Source organism: Anguilla rostrata, chromosome 13 (assembly GCF_018555375.3).
Source record: "Anguilla rostrata isolate EN2019 chromosome 13, ASM1855537v3, whole genome shotgun sequence".
In the NCBI taxonomy this organism is placed as follows: domain Eukaryota; kingdom Metazoa; phylum Chordata; class Actinopteri; order Anguilliformes; family Anguillidae; genus Anguilla; species Anguilla rostrata.
Window position 1 is genome coordinate 22,051,002 of NC_057945.1, and position 18,581 is coordinate 22,069,582.

Sequence of the window (18,581 nt, forward strand, 5' to 3'; positions counted from 1 at the left end):
TAAGCACATAGGCTGTGGGGGGAGTGGGGGGATGTGTGTAAATTCACAAGAGCAGATGACCTAAGGGAGGTCCAGTGATATGACTGGATCCAGACTGAAGCGTTTTTAAAAGCACACAGGGTAGGAGCCCAGGCACACTCCCCGCACCGCGCTGCAGAGAGGCAGATAGAAGGTTCCCTCGGTCCCGGCTGCGGCGCTGCAGGCGCTCCTGCAGACGGAGAGACAGACCGGGGCCTATTTCTGGAGCCGGCGGCCCCACCGCGACCGCCGGGGAGAGCAGCAGATCCCGGCTGACTCACCACCACCATGCTGGGCTTGGGCCCGGTCCAGAGCCCGCCTGCCAAAGCCAACAGCTGAGAGTGGGAGAGAGTCGCCACTCAGCCGCACAGCCACATACAACTGCACAACTGCACAATCATACAACTGTACAACCACACAAATGCGCAACTACACAGCTGCACAACCACGTGACTAGAGACTACACAATGGCACAAGCGCACAACTACACAAGCACACAACCACTTAACTACACAAGTGCACAATGACACGACTACTGTACACAACCACAGCGCCTCACAATCTCCCAGCTGTAGAGCCCCACTGCTTGAGACACGCACCTTACAGAAACCTTCATACGGAGTTCCTGCCATGTGTCAGCACACACGCTGCCGTCACACAGGCCTGATGCCAGCCTCTGAGCCAGGGCATCTCCGTTCCAACACGGCAAAAACCTGCCATTTCACCTCACAGAAAGGGGTGTAGCCTGCGGAAGGCCCGCACCTAAATAAAGTCAGCAAGAGTAAAAAGAATTTAAAAATTACCCCTACAAGTTCATGTGAGGAACATGCTTCCGCTACTGCCATCTTCCAACATGACCATTCCACGTGATAAATAGGGCTTCACTAGTGACTGCCCCCAAACAATTGCTCCCAAAAAACGGTCAGATAGTGCTGATAGAGACAACAGGGACAGCAATAGTGAGACAATTGTGGCAAAGATTGCAGCCTTGAACAGCCCTCCCGCCCCCGCCGCCCTCCCCACTTTCCCAATCTGCAGTATGAGATTGCATCAGCTGATAATCGCATCCTTTTTCATTAGCGTAATAGAAAAACAGGTCTCTCTCAGCAGCAGATCAATGAGGACGGTGAAAGGGCCGGGGGCGGGGAGGATGTGTGTAACCTTATTGAGGTCAATACAGGAAGTAGCGCCAGCAGACCCTCCTTGGTTCCCGCCCCCTCCCACTTCTCTCCACCTGACAGCTCGTCCTTCCCCAGCCGAGAGGAGCCGAGACCCTGTGAGTAACGAACCATTACCCCCGCCGCTCCCGGCGAGTTCAAGCACAGGGCAAATTCCCCCAGCCTTAACTGCCACACCAAGGCCAGAAATCAGCCGTCCTCCTGGCCCCCGGCCCACCCATGGCTGCAGATTACAGTCGTATTACAGCCCAGCGCTCTGTCGGCCTCGGGCGGGGGAGCGAGCCCTCGTGACAGAACCTTTAAACTGAATTCCATTTTGGAGGCGATATTTCCACCTCTCCCTGTCCGTTCCTCCAGCGATATTTCCACCTCTCCCTGTCCGTTCCTCCAGCGATATTTCCACCTCTCCCTGTCCGTTCCTCCAGCGATATTTCCACCTCTCCCTGTCCGTTCCTCCAGCGATATTTCCACCTCTCCCTGTCCGTTCCTCCAGCTTTCGCTCTTTCCATTCCCCGCGCAATCGCGGCTGATAATCCGGTTTAGGCGCAACGAAAAAACCTGGCGGCATTTTTCTGATCTGCTCACAGAAACTCTTCCACTCAAGAGAGACGAAGTGCGTTCACCGTACAAGGACTTGATTCTCAACCCCCCCCCCCCCCCACACACACACCCTTTAAAAAAACTATTCAGTTCAGATAATCACAGGCATTGTGTTCCATATATTATTGCAAGGCAGAGATAAGCCGTCACATTCAAAGAAATGACAAGCGTTGCTGCGGCGACGGGATGACATTTTACATCAAAAGCAGTGCATTTCAGCCCCATTATTGATAATGCCACTTTTCCATCTGCTGAAAGCAAAACAGCATTTAAATAACATCACGTGAATAATGACAACAGGGGACTCATTTCTGCAGCAATGAGCGATTGGGAATAATTAAGAGAGTGAATCATAAATTAAACAATAGACTGCACACGGCAAACAAAACTCCTCTGTGTGTAGAATTCACTGCCGTCGTAACGTGTCAAAGAGCAATGTTCACCTAAACTGACAGTTACAGGTACTGTCAGTAAGACCACACCATCGTACTTCTCGAGTGAAGACGTCCAAATAAAAAAAGCAAAAGAATAATAAAAACCCGGGAAAAATGAATAAATAAAGCGAATTGCGAGCTATTGCAGAGTCTGAACCCCCGGCAGAAAAGCCAGCAGGTGCTCGCGCGCTCAGAGACGGATCAGTCGGCCCGAGCAGAAGAGCAGTCTCCTGTCCATCTCCGGTGAGATCGCGCTCCTCTCCCTAATACGGCGCGAGGCCCTCATTACGGGGCCCCGGGGGCATCCATCTGCATCTGAACCCATCGCAGGCAGGAGGAAAGGCCGCGCCAAGCGCGCTGCTCAAAGTGATCATTCACTTCCCAGGGTTCTCAGCGCTGCTTTAGCTTCAGCGCATGCTCTCGACAGGCCCAGACAGCTCTGTGCGCAATGAAGGAGATTTCAGATAGATGACCTGCCAACTTTACAGTGGCTGGTGTACGGGGCTCAAAATAATGAATAACATACACTTTAAGTCACTGGTAGAGACACTGCAACTCTGCTGCATGCATCACGCTTAGAAATGCCTCCCTCTTGAATTCCTATGCGCAAGAACAGTTAACTACGAGTCTTTGAATATTACATTAGCAGCACGTGATCTGCATTTGGGGAGGCGTCATCCCAATCCAATCATATTGCTGACTTTTTCTTCTTTTAATAAGGTGGTGTGACCTACCACTCTCTGACCCTCAACCTCTACTGGTTTAACTTAAAGATATTTGGTTGGACTACAATAAACATTTTCATGCCATTTGTCCATGTGCTGCTATTCGTTGCTATTCTTAGAACCTACAACATTAGGCAAGGGAAATGACAATGAATATTCTTCTAAGTCTCACTTCTCCCACCAATAAACTACTTGCTAGAGGACATTTTTCTGAAACAAATTTCAAAGTGCCTCAGATGGCTAAAATTCAGAGAAATGGCTAAAATGCTATTTGACAATAACAAGGTAATCAATCCATGTAATTACATTTCCCTGATATATGCAGCTCTCAAACCACATTAAGAGTGAAAAAATGAACATTTCACGTCATAAGCTTGCATTTAAAAGTTTTTAAAAAGTTTGTACATCAAAGTTTCCTGCATGACAGCACTTTTCATAGTACTCCACTGGCTAAGTAGCGCTAAAAGAATAATGGCTATAATGTGAGCTGTACGTAAACAATCCTCCACAATAATGCACCTTCATGCAGACACAATACCTAACCTCATGTGGTCCTGATGACTATCACAGGACACCACAGGCCAAACAGCCAATCTGTACTTTGTTCCATCATGAGCGGCTCACATTCCTGTACCTTTTTATCAGCAGATGAATACAGTAAAAGCTGGGGTGCATGGCAGCAGTCATGCAGCACTGCAGTATCTGCTGGTCTTTGGTGTACTGCAGGACTTAGGGCATAATGTAAGTAGCTGCTTGGCTACAGTCCACACACCTGTTTTCCTAAGCCCAAAGCAATTGCTGATTTAAAGGAAACCACAAAAACCTGCAGCCACTGCAGCCCTCCAGGACTGGAATTGTGTGCCCTTAGAAAAAGTCTTCACAGTATATTAGCAGAACATTCTAACAATAATCCTGCAGCGTTCCAAAACTGAACATTTGTACAACTGGTACTGTCAAAATGAAGGGAGAATATAAGAGACAGTGCGGCAATGGAAACGTATCTGTGCCAGTGCATCTAGACAGGAAATCCATCTCAACCTGCGGCTGCCTGAATACAGTACATGTGAGCAGTTAAGGAAAGAGAACTCAAAATCAAGACAGAGGAGGAAACGGTACAAATGGTAAAATAAATATAAATATAAATCAAAAACTAAAAAATGTAGGCGATGATAGGATTTAATTTCTTTGACAGGATGGCAAAACCACACATAATGTAATCTTGACCTATAAAAGTCTTGGCATGTATCATGCACAGTGATGAACAATAAAAATCAGAAAAACAGAATTAAAAATAAAATCAAATGTAGTCAGTAGTTACACGTAGTCACAGAAGAAAAAAGTTTCCGTGAATAACTGTTAGAAAACACAAACGCAGCAGTTTTGCTTGAAAAAAATACTTTTAGGTGAATGGTGGTTCAAACAGCCAAACTGATCAAAAATGCCACCAGCTGCAGCCCCTCAAGCATCTAGTGTGTTTCCAAAAAGGACGCTTTTGATGGTCCCAGACAGGTAGCTAATTGCAGCATCACACCACTGCTGTATTTACAGAATTGCCGTGGTCACACGAGTGAAATTAAAGACTACGGGCAAAACTGGTTTCCTTGAAAGGTTTAAATTCTGGAGCTTTTCACTCTGTATAATCCCCTCCCTCGTACTAAATCACTCACCTCTGCATGACTCTCTTGCCTCGCGCTGGGTGAACCCCAACAGTGAAATAAACAAATAAATGCAAAAAACAGGAAGAGAAGGGCAGCAGCTCACGCGTCTTTCCCACCCCCTGGAGGATACCTCCCAGCGGTTACTGAATATTTCAGAGACTGTGGATGCCCCCCCCCAAAACATTTTATTTTAAATCTGTGCCAATAATGAAAGTACATCAGTAATACTCATATACATATAGTTTCTCCTCACTGAAATGTCAAATTGCCATGGAAAAAATGTTTTTGAAAAAAAATTGTAGAAAAAAATTTAGCAATTTTTCAAGCGATGTTAAGGTGTCTGGGATGGGTTGTTGGTCCTGTGGGCTCCCTAGAGATGTTAATAAGCGTACTGTAATGAGCTGCACTTCTGTGGGGAGAAAAAAAAACCAAACGGCTCAAAGATCTTTACTTGCCATCAGCAGCCGCGAGATCATTTCTAGGCCAAATTGACGGTGCTGTTAAAACACATATACGAGCCTCCAAAGCCATTAACCTCAGGGCTTCCGCTACGCTGCCTTCAGAAATGGGCAATCTGACAACTAGGGGACCGATTTCCAGAACATTGAACATAACAGAAGATTTAACCACGACGACGGTGGAGCTCTGCGTCAGCAGAAGAGGTGCTACCAGGGAATGGCCCTGCAGGGCAAAGCAACTTCTCCGAGGGGTTCTAGGTGGCTCCGTAAAATCATAATGAAATATTTACACCCGGCATTTTTGTTAATTTCTCTTCAGATAAACAAGACCGTAGGGTCCCCTCCCCCCACCTTGCTTCAGTTCAGTTGGAGGAAGGCATGTGACTCAAAAATAAATAAATAAATAAATAAAGTCGACATGCCATTTTCTCTCATGCCCCCGCAACATGCCCCTCCCTACCCCTGCTCTCTGTACCCGGAGCCTACATCTGCCCTTCAGCTCCCCCTCCTGCTGCACATCTGCTCCCGCAGGCCAGCTGGCCCGCTCCTCCAGGGTGTCAGCGCGCATAAATGGCAGCGGGGGAGAGAGGGGACGGGTGCGGACAGGACAGGGGCCAGTCTGCGGTCCAAGTCACATGAGGCCCCCGGCAGTGGCCCTCGGCTCCTGGGCACACAGACTAATGCAATGTGACAGCAGTCAGGCTGTAAGGGCCACCATGCCCAAAAGGAAGAGACAGCTCATAGCTCGCTCGCTCGCTCTCTCCCACACACATACACACACACACACATAGATATACGCACACAAACATGTATACATACACACACTAATACATTTCAGAGAAATAAAAGTCTGCTGAAATTCAGCTGGAGGTAGAAGACTTCATTTCTGCCAAATTTACCATTCTGTTGTTGGAATGTTTGTTCCTACCAAAGCTACCGACATAAATCAAGAATCAAAGTAAAAGGAGTGAAAATGCATTCAAAATCCAGAGAATTTGATCCAGCTGTTCCCTTCCTATCCAATTTCTCTGTTTGGGGGAATATCAAATTAGACCTCAGGCAGACTGAAACAGATTAGTATTGGTAACATTTTAAAAAGAAGGTATATGTTTTGTGTCAACAAGAAATGCTGGCAGGGAGGGAGGGGGAGAATGAGAAGGAGACAGCAAGGGAGAGAAAAAAAGCATGAAAAAAGAATGGGAGGAAGACAGAGACAGGGAGGAGGGGAGGGAGAAAACTGGAGGGCACCCTACTCTCTGCAAGTTGCCCCCCCCCCAGCACACCCACCACAGGACAGCCCTGCTAGTAATTAAGATTCTCTCCACCCACTTATCGGGCCAGCAGGTCAGCGTGACCAATTCAGACATAAGCTACTGAACAAACCCAAACAGCCAGAGAAATACATGAAAATAAATAAATTATTTGGCGGTAAACAAGGGACAAAAAATGCCAGGGGAGGCTCTTTCACCAATAGACCAGTCCTTCCCTTTCATTATCCCTTATTTCAACCAATCAGGGCTCTGCAGTAGTCTCTCGGTGCTCCTCCTCTGTAACTCCATGTCAGCTCGCTTATAGAGGGAGGAGGGAGAGAGAGAGCTAGAGCACGATAGAGAGAGAGTGAGGTACAGGCAGGAACAGTACATGCGCGCGAGAGAGAGAGACACAGAGAGAGAGACAGGGAGAGAGAGGGAGGGAGTAGTGGAGCTGCACGCTGAACGAGACAGATCAGAAGCACAGGGAGGGACTTTTCCTGAACAAGAGGGAGGACTGAGTGAGCTGTCTGGGAGTTGGGAAAGCGACAGAAGCAGCAGTAAAGACAGGAGAGTGACACCTCCTATTCCCCCCACTCGCCCTCCTCTTCCCAGCCGATACGTCTAGGATACGAGAGGGATTCCTGCCAGTCGGACCGGGGCGAGCTGAAGGAAGGATTAAGTTTGGGACTTTGCCTGGAGTCGGAGGGGCCAACACGCTGAGATCATCCTGAGACGAGGGGACAGGGTGCCACCGGTGGAGAGGCATTGATATAACAAACAAAAACAACACGCGCGCACACACACACCCACATACGCACACGCTCACCACCGAGGCTGAGTCCTGCATGCTCGCTCAGCAAGGACTCCCGCTGCCAAAACTCCCCCCTCCAGCGATCCTGACTATCGATCCGCCCAGCTCCGGACTGCCTGCCTGCCTGCCTGCGCGGACGCTGCTCCTGTCGGTCGCCCCCGACAACCGCGCGACCGACAAACCGAGCACATGACTGCGCTAACCCGAGCGGACAGAATGCTGACTTCTCTCAATCCGCCCCACACTCGCGCTCAAAGCAGGGTCTGCGGAAGCTAGTGCAGAGCTCAATTTGGAAAAAAAAACTTGCCAGGACCTCCTGCCCCCACCCCAAACGAGGACGTCACGACCGGCACGCCGCCGCAGGCTATCTCACACGTGCAGAGGTCTCCCCGATCCCTCCCCAGAGGATGGGGCGAGAGCAGCACCCACACCAGGGGTGACCGCTCCGGAGAGCCCCGAGCCCCATCTCGCTCGCTCAGACGCCTCCCCCCTGGCTCCAGACCGCGGCCAGAGTGCTCCGTGAGACCGGCCAAACTCCAGCCGACCGGGGCGGCGGCCTGAGGAGCGCTCCGGAGTTTCAGCGCGTGCCGCGTGAGGACGCGCCGGGAACACCCAGCATGACGGACGCGGATTCTTCTGGAGGTGTGTACGCCTCGTCGCACTTTGAGTAATTAAGAGCTGTGATGTGGAGAGCACGCTCTCCTTTTCTGTGGAATTACCCATCCCATTATTAGCGTCACACACATTAACTGCTGGGACCCTGGCCGATTTGAAATCACTCTACCGGGAAACTACGTAGTGATCATTTTTTTCTCTCAAAAACCTGAAGGGGTGCTTACCCAGTTGTTGAATTTGAGACTTCAATTCTTTTTATATTCCCATTTTCTTTTTGCTCTTGATTGCATTTTTTTGCACAATTTCTTGTGGACTACAAAACCTTTCAGCTTTCATGTTCTCCCCCCATATGTACTTCCCCCACATGTACTCCCATCTGGAAACTTTTCTCTGATTTGCTGGACATCCAGCCCTCTGCTCTGAATTTAAGACCCTGAGTTAGGGAGAGCCCGGCAGCTCCGTCCATGCCCGGTAGCGCCGTGGTGCCGGAACGATGAACGTTGCTCAGGGCGTGGCTGGCCCCCTGATGGTCAGCTCGATCCTGCTGCAGCTGGCCGGGGTCAGCGGCTGTCCGTCCAGCTGCCTGTGCACCGCCGACATCCTGAGCTGCGGGGCCCAGGGCCTGGAGCAGCTGCCCGCCCAGATGCCCACGTACATCGCCACGCTGGACTTCAGCCACAACCGGCTGGCGCGGCTGGAGGAGGGCGAGTTCGCGGGGCTGCCCCGCCTCGACGCCCTGCGCATCGCCCACAACCGGCTCACCCGCATCTCCCCCGGGGCCTTCCGGAACAGCAGCGGCCTCCGCCACCTGGACCTCTCCTCCAACGAGCTCCACGTGGTGGAGCAGCACTACTTCCTGGAGCTGGTGGGGCTGGAGGAGCTCTTGCTCTTCAACAACCGCATCACCCGGGTGGAGAGCAAGGCGCTGACGGGCCTCAGCAGCCTGCGCAAAGCCTACTTCAGCCACAACCGCCTCACCGACTTCCCCTTCTTCTCCATCCAGGAGCACAGCCACCCCTCGCTCCACACGCTGGACCTCTCCTCCAACCGCATGCCCAAGCTGCCGCTGGAGGACATCGCGGCGCTGCCGGCCGCCGTGCAGAGCGGGCTGTTCCTGCACAACAACACGCTGATCTGCGAGTGCGCCATGTACGCCATGTTCCGGCGCTGGGAGCAGAGGGGCTACGGCTCGGTGCGGGACTACCGGGAGGAGCACACCTGCCTGGTGTACGGGGAGCGCCGCGCCTCCGTGCGCTTCTTCCAGCACTCCCGCTTCTTCCAGAACTGCTCGGCCAAAGTGCAGAGCCTGCCGGGCGAGCCGGCGCTCAGCCTGCTGGCCTACGAGGGCGACTCGGTGCTGCTGGACTGCCGCACGTCCTTCGGGAGAGGGCGCGGGAGGCGCCAGCAGCTGTCCTACCTGTGGGTGTCGCCTGACCAGGAGTACGTGGTGCCGCCGGGTAACAACGGCTCGCTGCGCATGTTCGCCAACGGCAGCCTGCAGATCGTGGCGGCCCGGCGGCAGGACTCGGGCGTGTACCTGTGCATGGCGCTGGACCGCCGGCAGCCGCCCGCCAACGAGTCGCGGGAGGTGAACGTGACGGTGGTGGCGCGGCACGGCGAGGACGAGTCCTTCAACACGGGCTTCACCACGCTGCTGGGCTGCGTGGTCAGCCTGGTGCTGGTGCTCATGTACCTGTACCTGACGCCCTGCCAGTGCTGGTGCCGCCGGCGCCCGCCGGCCCCGCCGCCGCCCGCCGCCGCGCACAGCCCCGGCAACGAGTGCAGCGCCCAGTCGTCCATCCTGACCCCGACCCCGCCCGCCACCACCGAGGGCCCGGGCCGCAAGGCCAGCGGCAACAGCAAGCACGTGGTCTTCCTGGAGCCCATCAAGGAGGTGCAGAACGGGCGGCTGAGGGCCACGCTGGCCATCCCCCCGGACCACCCGAAACTCCAGCATCCGCGGGGGGACACGGACTCCATCACCTCCGTCTTCTCGGACACACCCATCGTGCCGTAGCTGCGCCGCCCCAGCCTGGGGCATCCACACCCCCGCACAGCCTCTCGGAGCAGGACAGAGGGAGGGGGGGGGTCCGCAGACAGACGGACGGACAGAAAGACAGACGCACAGCGCGGCCCAGTGCAAACCTGGCTGCCAATCCCCCGGCAACAAGGCCAGCTGGACTCCAGGGACGAAGGAGACCAGGGTACAGAACCATTTCAGAGAGAACAGACACTGCTTTTGATGAGCATCTATAATAATAATAATAATAATAATAATGATAATAATAAACAGGGTAGAGCTGTCCCTTTAGTACTTCTTCAGCCTTTAGTAATGTTAGTAACTTTAGTGACCCATGCTAACTGTCTGACACAGACAAAAACAAACAGCACCTCCAGTACGGCGCACTTAGCAACTGACTGCTCCTCCCAGTCAGGCTGTTAAATAGGCCACAGCAGATTTACAAATCTCCAGTGGAACCTTAGCATAGACCAGTACTGTCTAAAACGGATATGCCTATGTATAAAGTTATGAAAGAAAAAAAAAAAGTCTTATTTGAAGCTCCACTTTTTTAACCCCAGCGTGCTTTCTGCAGCTAACACACTGTTTGCAGGGCAGTGCAGATTTAAAAATGTACCTGGAAATGTCAAAAAGAAGAGTAGCTTAATCAGTGCGAATGTGAGCATTATTTCATTCCTTTTTAAATTTCTTTTGGGAAGGGAAGGTAATTGCAAAACACTGATCCTTCAAATGGGAGGGAACTGTGCTATGGCGGCAGTTCTGATGGAGGAGGGGGATGACTAGCTCTGGCCTATGACGGGCATGGATGTGGAAATACTGAGCAGAAAAAAGCTGGACAGTCTTGACAAGTCTGACACTGGATCTAAAGGACAAAGAAAAAGGACGGCTTCTTTCCATATGGAATGTTATCTCCCTTTTCCCCTCTCACCCTCTACTTCTCTCATTCCCACCCTTTTCTTAACCTCTTAATAAATTTTGCTGCTTTGACCCCAGATTTTTTGCATTAAATTTTTTGCCTTGTAATTACTGGACAGGAGCGATGCGAGTCAATGAAGAGAGCTCAGATCTGTGCGTTGTGCGTGCGCATGCGTGCGTGTGCGTGTGTGTGTGCGCGTGCGTGCGTGTGCGTGTGTGCACGTGTGTCCGTGTGTGCGTGCGCATGCGTGCGTGTGCGTGTGTGTGTGCGCATGTGTCTGTGTGTGTGTGCGCATGTGTCCATAATCAGGTAAAATGTGACAGCAAACTGACAGGGTTGGTTATAATCTAAGATATCAACAATACATTCTTAATTTGAACATTTTCAGACCTTCAAAAAAAAGGGAAAATAGCCTGGAATCATTGCTTAGAAGTTTAAAAATTTGCTTTGAAGGAAAAAAAACCCTTTAAAGACTGAAAATATAAAAAAATAAAGAACTGCACTCCCGAGCGTGCTCATAATCATGCTGTGGGACGGCAGGAGAGCCGGAGATGTGCGTGTGGGAGGGAGGAGGGAGGCTCCCATTACAGAGCCCGGCTGATTCCGGAACACTCCCTGCTTCGCCAAGAGGCACTCCTAACCATTCTGACCACACAATCAGTCTCTATAACACGAGCGTTCCCCAGATGCGTGCCCCCCTTTCCCTTACCGCACCCCCCCCCCCACTCCTCCCACCCCTCTGCCTGTCAGCCCCCCCCCCCCACCCATGCGTATTCTGAGCATCCATCCTTACTCAGAGCCCACGGTGGAGCGGCACAAAGGAATTACAAGCCTGCAGAGTTCCGCAGACGCCTAATACCACCACCGCCGCCATCGTCGTCTCCATCGACTACAACGGCGACGACAACGATGAAGGCGACGACAACCTTAACGGACCCCACGCACCGCGGCCGCAGCGTTCCCTGTGTTTCGTGTTCTGTGAGCGGACCTGCAGCAGGTCTGAGCTCCCCGGGCATGTGAGCGGTCTCTGAGGAAGGGGGGGGCTCATCTGTGGGCTGGGGGAGCGCTGCTGGGTGCCGGGGCCTCCCCAGGCCAGGCCGGGAGACGGCGAGACGCAGGCCTGATCACCCTTTTATTAACGTCGGGTCATCGTCACACGGCAGGAGACGCGCACAGAGTCGCTGGACTACGATCTTATTACCAAAGTCGCGCTAAATCGCGGGATGACAGAAGCGGCAACAGGTGAAGGCTCTGCTGGGATGCTTTGATAGAACATGGGGGGACTGCAGCTGGTAAATTAAAAGCCAGAGTGCGTTGGCTTATAACTAGCACCAGGGGTGTGGCAGAGTGTGTATAGTGTGGGTAGTGTGCGCACGATGTGCGTTGGCAGGGGTTTTGGTTCGCACGCAGTGTGTGCCATGACTGTTGTATATGCTGAGCATGTGTGATATATTGTGTGTGTGTGAGGTGTGAGAGTGTGTGTCGCGGCACGCGTGTGTATGATATGTGTGTGTGTGAGAGCTGTTTGACCAAGTGTGTGCCAGAGGAATTGTTGCTTGCGTTAATTGTGTATAGTCAATCAAAGACTGACATTATTTCCAACTGCCAATTGTTCTTGTACCGGCATTAAATGCGAATCCCTCAGCCCCGGGCTTCAGTGGCGAAGGCACTGTACTGTACCATCTGTGAGTGTCTTATGTGCAAGGAGCATCTCTGTGGTGTGAGGGTATGACTGGGAGACAGAGGTGCTAAGTAACAGTAACAGTCACGCGCTGACCCACTCCACACTCTCCCAAAGACGCGCACACAAACACAACTCACACCCAGGCACGCACACACACGTTACATGCATACACTACACCTTCAGTGTGCACACAGACAAATTCCACACATGCACACGGGCATCGCGCACACACATCACAAGCACACAACACACATCACAAGCACACAACACACATCACAAGCACACATTGCACCCAGACTAAAAGACATCTCACACACGTAGACACAGACATACATACACTGAGCACATACAGTATGCACAACATATTGCACACATACATATGAACACACACGCATACAAACACTAACAGCCCGCCCACACACACACACACACACACACACACAATGATGATATGAGGAAAACAGTCTGCATAAAGTAAACAGCACAGGTAATGAGCTATATAGCACGCTCAAACAAATAGGAAAATGACATTCTTTTACACTAAATTAAGTGCACTGGGAAAGTTTTTTTTTCCCTGTTTAAAAAGAAAACAAGCCCATAACATCAAACATCCACTAACATATTTCACAGTACGTATGGCATCCTCAGCAACATGAGCATGGTTGTTCTGATGCCAAACCCACCTCTGGGGGCCGTAGCCAAACTGCTCTGTTTAGGTCTTGTCTGAGCATAGCACTCAGTTCAGCATTGGACCTCCATTGGAATCGGCCATTATGGTTCTGCTAGGAGGAATGGACATGATGCCCCCTGATACATTATAGAAGACCATCCAGCAGGGTTATCTTTGCAATGATGAATTGCACAAAACACTGAAAACTAGGGTTTCAATTATTTTGACACCTATATTTTTGTGTAATGCAGCTGCATTCGTCTGAATACATATGAGCGTGTAATACAGCTCATTACCTGCGCTTATCCTGTACATATTTTTCCATCCTTATCTAGTGTGCCAGTCATTTTGAGCTCACAATGAACACCTACTCAAAAACAGGAGCACAACAATACAGGAAATGCAATGGTGGGAGGCAAGTACTCAGGAAACGATCCTCTGGCACACGCTCAGTGGCCAATCACAAGGTCGTGGGGGGGGGGGAGCTCCATAAGAGTTTCAGTCTGGCTGCAAGCAGTGCAGGAGCAGCTCTGTTTACTGCACGTTTCGGCTTTTAAGAGCACACTCTAACCTTGGCATAGGAGGACAGGCTCTTCTACACTCAGCCAGTGGTTCGTGCAGAGAGTGTGGGGGAAACGGGGGCGGTGCGGACGGAATGGGCGCTGATACGCAAGCGCAAGACCGCCACGATCCCGCCTCCCGTCCTTCCCGTTGACCACCGCCATTTTTTCCCTCACGTCATTTCTCTGCTCAACTCCGAAACAAGACTTCTGCCCCCTGCTGAATCAATTTTCAATTCTTATTCTGTGACCGGGGTGGCAAAACGGCTTCATCTGAAACAGATTTAAGTGATGTTTGTTCGCCCTCTCTCTCCGCGGAGCTGCACGTGACGCGGGATTCGCGGAAAAGAGGCCGCGGGACGCCGGGGCTTTCACACAGGGCGCTCTTCAGCTCAAACACGGCACAGCAGGGCGGGGGCCTCACGCAAAGGCTTATCAAAGCAAGGGATGCACAAGCAGTAAAGCTGGAAACACACTGCGTTAGCACAACACAAAATAAAATACACAGATACTAAAGAGGGGTGATATAAGAGAGATGGGGAGCGGGGAGAGAAAGAGAGAGGGAGAATAATGTCCTGTCACACGCCTCCTGCTCTCCGACTAGCTCCCGCTTCCAAATCTCTCACCCTCATTCCAAAGCTGACAGAAATGCTGCACAGAGATTTTTCCATTTTCCATTACTGCATGGCTTTCAACTCCAAAAACACAAATATATATATATATATATGAATATATGAGTCAATAAATAAATAAAATAAAATCATTTTTTGTTTAAAATCCAGTGCCAAAACCTTCACACCAGAAGGAAATTCAGACCGTTCTGCTTTGCAAACAAAGTCACTCGGCCAGAATGCGCTTCTTGGCATCTGCTTAGTGATAGGGCGAGACACAGCCAGTCAGGTCAGGTGGAATCGATCGACCAATCGCACGGCATTTAGTAAAATGGTCTTCACAACAGAATTGCCACTGAAACAATCTGCATGGCAAAGGCGCAGACAGGGAGTGGGGTGACTGGAATACAGCACGTAACACAAGGCGACAGTTAGCCAGGCCTCGCTGGAAACCGAACGGCCGAGGCAGGGAGAAGTGCCCCGACCAGGAGGCAGGAGAGAACACGACGCAGAGGAGCCAAACCAGGTGAGTGAGAGATGAAAACGGCCTCAACACATACCGCACACACAACACACACACCACATGCACCACAACCACACCACATGCACACACACACACACACACGCACTGCACCTGTAGTGCACACATAAACAACACATCACACACACACACCGCAAGTATGCACACAATTACACAATCATCACATGCAACAAAGACAGACTAACGATCATACACACGCTTAGCATCGGCATGAATTAGAAACTGTTGGGTGCATGATGATGCTTCGGTACGTGACACCCTGGCACACACTCCGTGGCCAATGACCAGGCCATGGCCGGTGGGGGGGTGGGGGGGCTGGAAGCTCCGGGCTGGCCGCAGCTATGACGGCGGTAACTCAGCGGCCGGGCGGCGGAGCGGGGAGAGGGAGGCAGCACAGACCGTACGGCCCTCACCGGCGACGGCACCAGCGCCGGCCCGCCCTCACCGGGGAGAACATCAGAGCCCCTTCCACAGACATCATTATCCCCCAGCGCCGCAGCCGCCATCCATTACAGCTGCCAATTAAGGCTGAGAGGAAGGCGCTTCACCCAGCCGGAGGAGCAGTAAATCCTTCTCTCCCACCCCTTTATTCATCCCTCGCTTCCTCTGGAGCCGACTGCTCCGAACTACTGATCTCAGCTCAGAGAGCAGATGTCGCCGATCAGTGAGACAACTATTTCTAGTGCAGTGCAGTGCACAGTCTCATGCACACGCATACACAGCCTACAGCAGGAGAGGTAATGCTAATAATGGTAAAAGTCCTTTCCGCTACAGAGGTACATATACAGTGCACAGTCCGTACAGTGACAAAACCTTTGGTTGTTTTGGGTCAGTACTCCGAGATATTGGATTTGAAATTAAACAATGAATATGAGCTTAAAGAGCAGACTGCATACATTTTCTTTAAGGGTATTTACAACCTAAAAGATGGCACTTATCTTCATAAAGTATAAACATTACAAACTTACAATCCAGAGTGACTTCCACAACATTTTGCAAAGCCCAATTGTAAGAATAAAGTTCTTGACTGACAGGCATACCAAGCTAACATTAGTAAGCAAAGTTTTAGAAAGGCAACACAAATGGTCATAAGACGTAGCCTATTAGCTAAACTCATATCTAGTTAATTCACAGCCTGGCCTGGTGTCTGTGGCTGTGCATCCATCAAAGTTATCCTTTTTAAAGATGCCCGTGTATGTTAGCTACCTATCTGGTGTTAGGTGCTGTCCGAGTGGACAATTTCTTTTGCCTACATTGTCAATTACAGCACTTTGCATGTTGCCTGCCCCGTCCGAGTTAATGACCATGTTTAGCCGAGCTCATTGACGGCTTACAAGCTCTTACAGTATGACTCACGATAGCAATCGTGAAAGGGTCACATTGGCAGCCTCTCAAAATAACATACCCATACAATACAACCTTTAAGGGAGGCAGGGAGACAGTGTATATACACAAGCATACAAATATTCATCTGAGTTTAGCAGTTAGTGAGAGCAAAGGATATTTCTCTATTATTTAAAGTACCCTAATTTCATTTTAATGGACCTGGTAATTTTGCAATCCATAAAGAAAAGAAACGATATATCATAATTGACAGTTTGGCACTGGGGTGCCAAAAAACTTCTCGAAGTTGCAGCGTGTTTTTTGGAAAAGTTTTCAGGTTTGTTTGGAAGACAGGAGCCTGATGCTAAGAGGCAGCAGCCTGTATAGAGGACGTTTTTAAGGTAAAAGCCTGAAAGTCATAATCATAAAATATTCATAGACTAACATTATTGCATCTCAAACCCAAAATAATTACATGTGCTTTCGGGTTGCATTGTGGGATTTATCATCACTTCGATGAGGAGAACATTCACAGAGAAAACACGACATTTCATTTGGTTTTGTTCATTTTTTTGTTGTTTTTTTTCAAATGGCCTTTTCAAGTGATGGACTGATGAAAAAGTGAAAGGAGATAATAATGGCTGATCGGAAATTTTGCGGTATAGCTATATCACAGATAGAAAACAGACTCCCATTTCATCATCACAGAGATGACGAGAACATTCATAGAGAAAGCACAGAATTTGTTTTGGTTATTTTCCTCCCGTATGGCCATTTGGCCATTTCAAATTATGGGCCAAAGAACAGGAAAAGGTAATAATAACTAGATTGGAAAATTCTGTATAGCAATAATACAAATGTATACAGAACGGCTATTTCTGAAAACAACAGCTAATCAGCTAATACAATGCCTCGGACAGAAGAGCACATTACAGTCCCGACTAATGAACTTCCACATCCCAACATTGGCGGTGAACAGTTTTTGTCTCCCTGGCAACCTCAGCCCCATGACCGTCCAATTCTTCTCAACCGACCGTTCCCATTACTACAGATCACAGGGCATCAACTGAAAATACACCCAATCAGACTTCACCTTGGTGTTCCACAGCATTCATGCATGCATCCCAGGATCTAATAACTAAAAACATTTAACTAACATCAATGTGTTAATCGCACATCTATTATTATTATGGCAAATACTCTGTATTTACGTTAATACCGATTACGACAGACGTCTAATTTTGCAACTATGCATTATGTGTTTGCATGAATACAATTGAACTCAAGTAATTTTCATTTAATGTGAAAGGGAGAAATTATGTATCCTTAGTTCCCCCAAAATATCTTTTAAAACACTGAAAAGGACAAAAAGTAAATGTGCACAAGACAGTCCGAAAAATCATCCAGATTAGCATTTTGTACTAACCAGATTAATTCACACTGCGTATGCTGCAAGAAAACAAAGGAGACAAAGTATAGAGATAAATAGCTCTTAAAAGAAAATGTCCCCGCAGATCAAACAAGACACTGCTTCTCAAAACAAGGGCCCGGGAGACGCCAGCAGGGACAGTGCTTATGCCCCCCACGCACAAACACACGAGCATTAACAAAGCCATTTGGCCAGTTGGAACACACTACCTGTACTCTATACAGGCTCGTTTCCTTCAGAAGGCCCCCTCAACTCGGCGAAAATGCCCATTTCTTCCTGGATGGATGGAAATACTAACTCTTGGCCAACCCAGGGGAACACTTGAAACAGCCTTGTAGATCCATTGGGGAAATTAAATACGGTATTTTGAGACCATAAGACACTAAATGTAACTTTCCAAACTGCAGCAGTTAAGCAAAGAACATGAAATGAAGAAAAAGAAAAAATGACAAATGCTAATTAAAAGCTGAGAACACATTAATGGTAAATGGTAAATGGACTGCATTTATATAGCGCTTTTATCCAAAGCGCTTTACAATTGATGCCTCTCATTCGCCAGAGCAGTTAGGGGTTAGGGGTTAGGTGTCTTGCTCAAGGACACTTCGACATGCCCAGGGCGGGGTTTGAACCAGCAACCCTCCGACTGCCAGACAATCGCTCTTACCTCCTGAGCTATGTCGCCCCACACATTCTGAGTGATCCCAGGCCTTACTGGTGTGTACTGGTCTCAGGTTCCGAGCAGTAAAATAACAAGAGTAGCAATGGCCATGCTAGACACCAACTACAGTGAGCTCCATAACGTTCGGGACAAAGACCTTTTTTTTTTTGATCTGGCTCTGTACCCCACAATTGTTACACATTTGTAGATTGATTACAAATCTAAAATTGTTGAGTACGGGGCCAAAACAAAAACATTATGAAGCAAAGTAGACATGGATGTGGGCAGACTCGTATACGCATGAGACATACCAGCAGCTGAAAGGTCGCACCATCAGAATTAAATTAGTGTTTGAATGCTGTGTTGTGGTATTTTTATATTAAAAAATATCTGTGTGCACTGTGATCGTTTTCAAAGCT

The 18,581-nt window shown here is 49.6% G+C and overlaps 2 protein-coding genes across 2 annotated transcripts in view; one reads left to right on the forward strand and one right to left on the reverse strand.

Moving 5' to 3' along the window:
- LOC135237671 (E3 ubiquitin-protein ligase RNF123) overlaps positions 1 to 18,581 on the reverse strand; it is a 128,194-nt gene that overhangs the window by 31,981 nt on the left and 77,632 nt on the right. The gene's annotated exons all lie outside the window — the stretch shown is intronic.
- amigo3 (adhesion molecule with Ig-like domain 3) lies at positions 6,666 to 9,778 on the forward strand. Its single transcript, XM_064305002.1, has one exon. It carries the CDS (start codon positions 8,244 to 8,246, stop codon positions 9,765 to 9,767), a length of 1,524 nt encoding a protein of 507 aa, XP_064161072.1. The 5' UTR covers positions 6,666 to 8,243; the 3' UTR covers positions 9,768 to 9,778.

Excerpts from the sequence above, each read along its gene's own strand:
- amigo3 (XM_064305002.1), top strand. The coding sequence starts at position 8,244 with ATGAACGTTGCTCAGGGCGTGGCTGGCCCCCTGATGGTCAGCTCGATC.